Raw genomic sequence first — 8,081 nt, forward strand, 5'->3', positions numbered from 1 at the left:
ATTTCATGAAATTCTTCTGTGTCAGCCAATTCCTTCTGATACAGTGACTGTGTATTCCTTCCATCTTATCTTGATACTTCCTGGATTATTTAATATTCTACCCAAAGTATCCTTAAGTATTGCCACCCGTGGCTTGAATTTGTTTTTCAGCTCCTTCAGCTTAAGAAACACTGAGTGAGTCCAGCCCTTTTGATTTTCTGACACCAGCTCTCTGCACATTTCATTATAGTATCTTGCTTTGTTGTCCCGGGCTTCCTTTTGAAATTTTCTGTTTAGCTCTTTGATTTCTTGGTTTCTTCCTTTAGCTTTGGCTTCTCAGCGCTCTAATGCAATATTCAGAGTCTCATCTGACATCCATCTTGGTCTTTTCTTCTTTTTCAGCCTTTGTAATGATCTTTTGCATTCTTCATGGACGATTTTCTTGATATCCTCCCGGAGCTCATTTGGTCTACGCTCACTGGTGCTCAAAGCCTCAAACCTGTTCCTGAGGTGGTTTTGAAATTCGAGTGGGATAGACTTAAGATCAAATTTTGGTTCCTGTGGACTTGATTTAATTTTCCTCAACTTCAGCTTGAAATTGCATATGAGTAGTTGGTGGTCTGTCCCACAATCAGCACCCAGCCTGGTTTTCACTGCTGATATTGAGCTTCTCCACCGAGTCTTTCCACAAATGTAATCTATTTGATTCCTATGCATGCCATCAGGTGAGATCCATGTGTATAGCCTGCATTTATGTTTCTTATAAAAGGTATTTGCAATGAATAAATCATTGAATGTGAAGAACTCTATCATTCAGGCTAGGATTATGAAACAAAAATAAAGTTCCGAAAACTCCTTACCATTGTGTTCTTTAAGTCACAAGGTTCTTAGTTGGTCAATCTTAATTCTTCATATTCTTCTTATGTGTGCTTTATTTATATTTGTGGTTGTGACATGTTGTCGAGCTGAGTATTATTCACAGTGACCCTATAAACAACAGATGTGAACCCTGTCATATCCTGTGCCACCTTCACACTTTCTGACACTCTAGAGCCCATTGCGACAGTCACCATGTAAGTCCACCTGGCCGAGAATTTTCCTCTCCTTTGCCGACCCTGCACTCTTCCAAGCATGCCCAAAGTATTTGAGTTGAAGCCTCCTCATTCTTGCCTCTAAAGATCACTCTGGCTGCACCTTCTCCAAGCCATATTTGTATGTTTGGCATTTCATGGGATGTTCAGTGCTCTTTCCAATACCACAGATCAAAGGAATCAATTCCTCTTCTGTTATCCTTATTCATTGACCAGTTTTCAGATGCATAGCAAGTGAATGGAAAGATCATGGCCTAAATCACACACGTATCTCCAAAAATCACACCGGAGTGTCAGAAAGTCAAAACAAAGGGAAGCCATGCCAAAGTAAAAGATGAACAGAAGATTTCAAAGGGCAGCTTGACAGGACAAAGACAAGTATTATAATGGAAGGAGCAGAGAGCTGGAATTGGAGAATTGTTGTTGTTGTTAAGTGCCGTCGAGTCAGGCTACTCATAGTGACCCTATGAATGAAAGTTCTAAACACTTGTGTGACTTTCATCGTTTCTCCAGGTTCTTAGGGTTTCCAGAGGCCAGCTATTATGGAAATTGATGCCACTCCTGCTTCCAAGCTTGTTTTAATCAGGGAGCGCCATCAAACACTGTCTACCATGGGTGACCATTAACGCATTTGACACATCAGTGTCACAGTGTTCGGCTTCGCAACAACCACTAGTTTCCTCTGTATGGCAAGTGGACATACCAGGGCTATATGACCATTCTGGCATGGCCAAATGCTGGCAACCTCTGGGCCAGAGACCCCCAGTTCATCTGGCAGTCTGCTCTGCCAATACCCACTTGTGGCAAAAAGAAAGCCATAAGCGCCTGAGCGTTCCATCCTGGCCTCTCTTCCAGAAGGGAAAAATTTGCTCTGCATTTCTCAAGCTGAGAGAATTGAAAAACAAATTTAAACCTCAAGTCACAGGGTTGAAAGATGCTATTGGCAACATATTGAATGACCCTAAAAACATCAAAAGAAGATGGAGGGGATACACAGAATCACTGTACCAAAATGACCTGCTTGATGGTAAAAAATTTCACGAAGTACAATATATCAGGAGCCAATGGTAATGAAGGAGGAAATTAAAACTGCACTGAAGGCATTGACAAAAAATGAGGCCCCAGAATTGGAAGGATATCAATTAACTTGTTTCCATTACCAGATGCAGCTGTGGATATGCTCACTAGTCTATGCCAAGAAATTTGGAGGACAGCTGCGTGGCCAATGGGTTGAAAGAGGCCCATATTTGTTTCCATTCCCCCAAAAGGTGATCTAACAGAATGTAGAAACGATTAACAATATCATTGATATCACATGCCAACAAAATACTGCTGAAGATCATTCAAAAATGGCTAGAATAGTAGATAGGGAATTAACAGAAGTTCAAACAGGATTTAGAAGAGGCCATGGCACCAGTAATATCATTGCTGATGTCAGGTGGATCCTGGGTGAAAGTAAAAAGTAACAGAAAAATATCTACTTGTGCTTTATTGACTATGCAAAGGCATTTGACTGTGTGGATTATAAAAAGTTATGGCTGACATTGAGAAGAATGGAATTCTCAGAGCACTAACTGTGCTCAATGTAAAAACCTATACCTGGACCAGGAAGCTGTTGTGTGAATAGAGCAGGGAAACACTGAATGGTTTAAAATTAAGAAGAAAGTGCATCAAGGTTGTGTTCTCTCTCCATACCTAGTCAATCCATATGCTAAACAAATTATTCAAGAAATTGGACTCTATGAAGAAGATTGTGGCATCAGGATCAGAGGGAGACTCATCAATAACCTGCGTTATGCAGATGGCACAACATTGCTTGCTGAAAGTGAGGAGGACTTGAACCACTTGTTGCAGAAGATCAAGGAATTCCGCCTTTGGTATGGATAGCATCTCAAAGTCAAGAAAACAAATATCCTTACCACTGGACCAGTAAGTAATACTACGATGGATGGAGAAGATTTTGAAACTTTCAATAACTTCCTACTTGAATCCACAATGAAGACCCCTGGTACCAGCAGTTAGTCTCCTCATAAGGAGACACATTGTACTGGGAAAGTCAGCAGTTAGGGACTTCTCCAAATTATTGAAGAGTAGTGATGTCAGTTTGGGGACTAAGCTGCATCTGATTTAGGCGATGATCTTTCAGATCACTTGCTATGTATATCACTGAGTTTTAAAGTTGTACTTAGTGAAAGACAGGAACAGTATGTTTTTTATCTTCCCAGAAGAAAAAGTCTTTGTTGTTTGTTTGTTTTTAATAAAATTTTTATTTTATACTGGTTTACTTACAAAATTCATATACGTTGTTTTTCACACCAGATCTTCCCTTTTCCTTTACCCATCCCTCCCCTCCACCAATCAAACTGTGTGACATTATTATTAAGCAAACCCTCCACCCATCCTTGCCCCTCTGCATCTCCCTACCCTCTTTGGATCCTTGTCACATTCTACAATAATGGTCTTATACAATATTTGTCCTTATGGGACTAAGTTAATTCACTTATGGTACACACACAAAATATAATAATTAAAAAACCCTGCACATCCATGTTTATTGCGGCTTTGTTCACAATTGCAAAGAGTTGGAAACAACCTAAGTGCCCATCAACAAACGAATGGATAGAGAAGCTGTGGTATAGTCACACAATGGAATACTATGCTGCACTGAAAAACAAGGAACTCATACAATATTATTCAAAATGGGTGACCCTGGAGAATATTATGCGGAGTGAAATATCTCAGTCACAAAAGGACAAATACTGCATAGTGTCACTGTTGTAAAAATGGGACTGACCTTGGGGTTGGAGGGAGACTGGGAAAGATGGGATAAATAATGTACACTGTATTGAAACAGATGAGGGAGAAAATTGTTTAAAAGGGATATATGATTAGGTATTATTGTCACGACAGGACTCCAGAATGAAGGCTGTATGGTGGAGTGAACCTGGGGGGAGGGACTGTATAACAATGAAAGAATTTTTCTTTTACTTTTTAAAGGGAAGTGGGAACTGGGGGTAGAGGGGTGGGCAGGGAGGAAAGTGTAACAATGAATGAATGGAAATCCAAATCTCTGTAAATTTTCATTAAAATTAATAATAAATTTTTTAAAGTGTGTATAAAAAAGAACAAACAAACAAACCCCAAAACCTATTTCCAACAGGGTGAAAACAAAACCTACTGACTGGGAAAAAAACATTTGGCAATACTGTCTCAGACAAGTGTCTCATAACAAGTTTACAGAATACTCCTTGGCCTCCACAAGAAAAAGATTGATAATATAATTACAAAATGGGCAAGAGACATGGAAAGACTTTTCACGGAGGAGGATATTTGGATGGCCAACAGACACATTGAGAAATTCTCAAAATCACTGGCAATAAGAGAGATACAACTCAAAACCACAATGAGGTATCATCTTATCCCAGTAGCAGTGGTAAAGTTTAGCAGGGCAGCAAGTAATAAATGTTGGAAACATGGTGGCAAGATAGGAACTCTTATACATTGTTGGTGGGATTTAAAACGTCTTTAAACTTAAAAAGCCTTTCAAGTAATTCTCTACATTCTATCTTTAGCTTAATTTTCAGAGTTTTAAATATGGTCAATTCCTGAGCCTTTATAAGGTAAACCAGGCTATTTTTGGCAGGAGCAGCATCTACTGCCTAAACAACATGCCTCTGGAACTCTATGAATTTTTATAAATGACGACAGTTAGAGAAAGGCATCAGGCCTTTTGTTCATACGGTTGCTATGAGTAGCGCTTGACTTGACGGCAATCAACAACAACAACAGGGCACAGTAGAAAGCTCTGGTGGCATAGTGATAAGAAGCTGCACTACAATCTCAAAAGCATGAGGTTTGAATCTAGCAGTTGTCCTTGGGAGAAAGATGTGTTACCTCCTCCCTTATGACTTATTGCCTCTGAAAACCCACCAGAGGATCTGCTAGGGTCAGTTATGACTCACGGGTCCCTCAATAACAAACAATAAGACATAGTGAGGATGGCAGAGGTTCTGATATGTTGTTGATAAAGTCCTTATCAGTCAAAGTTGACTCTATGGCACCTAACAACCACCACTACCAATTTATGACTCAAATTTTTTAGTTAGCACTGTTGTTGTTGATTGCTGTTGAGTCGAGCATGACTCATAGTGACCCTATGAACAAAAGACTGGAACCTTTTCTATAACTATCGTCATTTTGTCTAAGTTCATAGAGTTTCCAGAGGCATGTTGTTTAGAAAGAGGATGCCTCTCCTGCTTCCAAATCTGTCTTAATCTTGGAGTTCCACCAAACACTGTCCACCATGGGTAACTGTTATATCATTTGACACACCAATGGCACAGGGTTCAGCATCACAGCAACCCCAGGTTACCTCAGCACAGCAAATTGACAGACCAGTGCTAGACCACTAAATCAATTATTGTTTATCAGCCTTATGCTTTCTAAATTTTGTTGCTGTTGTCTCTTTTCCTTTTTTGTCTTAGATTTCTTTTTAAAAATTTCTTTAATTTAGTGGAGAGCTCTGGAGACAAACAGGAAAGTACATTTTCAGAGAGGAGGGAAAAAACCTCAAGTGAGAATGGCAATGAGAAACACTGGATGAACAGCAAGAAATACTGGAAACTCAAAGACAACGGAATAACATTTTCTAAATTTTAAGCAATCTAGAATTCATATAACTAGTAAAATTATCACATTTATATGAAGGTATTACAAAGGCATTTTCAAGTACGTAAACCTCAGTTTTATCAGCATTGTGTTCTTATCTGTAACGCTATCAGATAAATATTTGGCTAAAATGCTAACATACACCAAGAAAAAGAAATAAAGTGGGGGAAATACATTATTTGCACAAATTATTGTGACAATAACTCTAGAATGATGATAGAGGGAGATCCCAAAACTATACATCTAGTAGGTGACTTGATGGCACATAACAAAAACAAACGGTAGATCTTTGTTGAATCAGAGCCAAAAATCTAATAAATAGACCAATAATTAAGAATATTTATCAGAAGGATGCAAAATACACATCATCCAAATACAAAAATAAAGTTTTCTGCAGTGTTAAAAGAGTTCTTAATTCCATTCAAAGAATAAATATCAGGTAAAAATTATTTACCTCAACCAGTATACCAACAAAAGGGATAGATGTTTCTTCATATTTCACAAAGAATAATTCAGGATTAGTCTTCCAGACTCCAAGCCATTTATCTTTCAATTTTAATTTTTCTAATAGGTATTTGCTCATAGCTTCATCGGCATCTTCTGCCTAGCAAATATAGAAACATATCTAAATACATGAAATTAAAGATCCATAACTAAGAAATTTTATTAAATAAATTTACAAAATATTTATTTAAACATGGAACCAATACAAGTTTAAATAATCAAAACCCTGGAAATTGCAGATTTTAACTAAAGATACATTTTATGGAAAATATCATTATTAAAAATGAAACTGGAATGAGGTCATTCACTCAAAAGAATAATTCAGAGATGAAACACTTTATTATTTAATATCTACAAATAATTTATTACCCCACTAAGCAGAAAGACCTGTAACTATGTAGTCATCCCCCAAAATCATGAGGGATTCAATTTGGATTTCAGAAGATTAAAGAAAAATCCACAGATGTTAAAGTCCCTTATATAAAATCTAGTATTTGTATTAACTTTAACTTACATTCTTCCATATACTTGAAATCATCTTTAAGTTACTTATATAACATCTAGTTAAATATAAATGCTATCTATATAAATATAATTTTACTGTCTCTTAAACTTTGAGATATTGTTTTAATCACTGAATTGTTTCTCCTTGACAAAAGATTTTCTTTCTGAAGTTGGCTACATCTGTGAGTGGATATGGAGAGCTCTTACTAGATATTAAAAACACAGTATTTATTAAAAAGGGTGCTATGGTGGGCTACTGGTAAGGACTTGAACTGCCAATCCAAAGACTAATGGTTCAAATCTACCAACTCCTGTGGAGGAGAAAGATGAGTGATCTCCTCCTGTGTGATTTACAGCTTATGAAAACATACTGGAGGGTCAGCTATGAGTCAGTTTCAACTAACCAGCACCTAACAACAATTATAAAAAAATTTGTTGCTGTTGTTGTTAGGTGTTTCTGAGTTGAGTATGACTCATATCGACCCTATGAACAGATTTGAACAGGGGTCCCTGATCCTCTATGTACAGCAAAATGAAACACTACCAAGTCCCTTATAAAGAAATTGGCTACTATTTTTGAACCATTGTTACAGCCACTGTCTTAATTTTGTTGAGAGCCTTCCTCTTTTTTTTTTTGTTAACCTGTTACTTTACCATGCATGATGTCTTTCTCTACACACTGGTCTCTCCTGGTAACATGTAAAATTCTATTAGAAAGAGCCTTGTGTGATCTTAACTTCCAAGAAACATTCTGGCTACACTTCTTCCAAGACAGATTTATTCATTCTTCTGGCAGTCTAGCATATATTTAATATTCTTTGCCAATATCATGATCCAGACATCAATTCTTTATCTTTCTTTTTTGTTGTTCAGCTTTTGAATGCATATGAGGCAATTAAAAAATAGCATTTGTCAGTCATATTTTAGTCCTGAAAGTGATATCTTGGCTTTTTAACACATTTTAAAGGTTTCCTTTTTGGTCCAAGTATAGGTTTCGCATTAACACAATCAAATGCTCTGGGATTCCCATTCTTCTCAGAGTCAGCCATGGCTTGTTGTGATCCACATAGTCAAAAGCCTTTACATAGTTGATGAAGCACAGATAGACATTCTTCTGGTATTCTCTGCTTTCTGCCAAGATCCATCTAATATTAGCTATGATATCACTAGTACCACGACCTCTTCTAAATCCAGCCTGCACATCTGGCAGTTCTCTGTTGACATATTGTTCCAAATGTTTTTGGGTAATTTTCAGCAGAATCTTGCTTGCATGTGATATCAATGATATTGTTTGATAATTTCCACACTCTGTTGGGTCACCTTTCTTTGGGATGG

At 37.4% G+C, this 8,081-nt stretch overlaps 1 protein-coding gene across 1 annotated transcript in view; it reads right to left on the reverse strand.

Moving 5' to 3' along the window:
- The window catches only part of SHCBP1L (SHC SH2-domain binding protein 1-like), an 85,747-nt gene that overhangs the window by 46,175 nt on the left and 31,491 nt on the right, over nt 1-8,081 (reverse strand). The window contains exon 2 of the mRNA XM_006887750.1: nt 6,193-6,342. Within this exon, the coding sequence (XP_006887812.1) occupies nt 6,193-6,342 (150 nt within the window). The remainder of the gene's footprint in view (nt 1-6,192; nt 6,343-8,081) is intronic.

This window comes from Elephantulus edwardii, unplaced genomic scaffold, assembly GCF_000299155.1.
Source record: "Elephantulus edwardii isolate Elephantulus edwardi_28Jun2011 unplaced genomic scaffold, EleEdw1.0 scaffold00061, whole genome shotgun sequence".
Classification (NCBI taxonomy): Eukaryota; Metazoa; Chordata; class Mammalia; order Macroscelidea; family Macroscelididae; genus Elephantulus; species Elephantulus edwardii.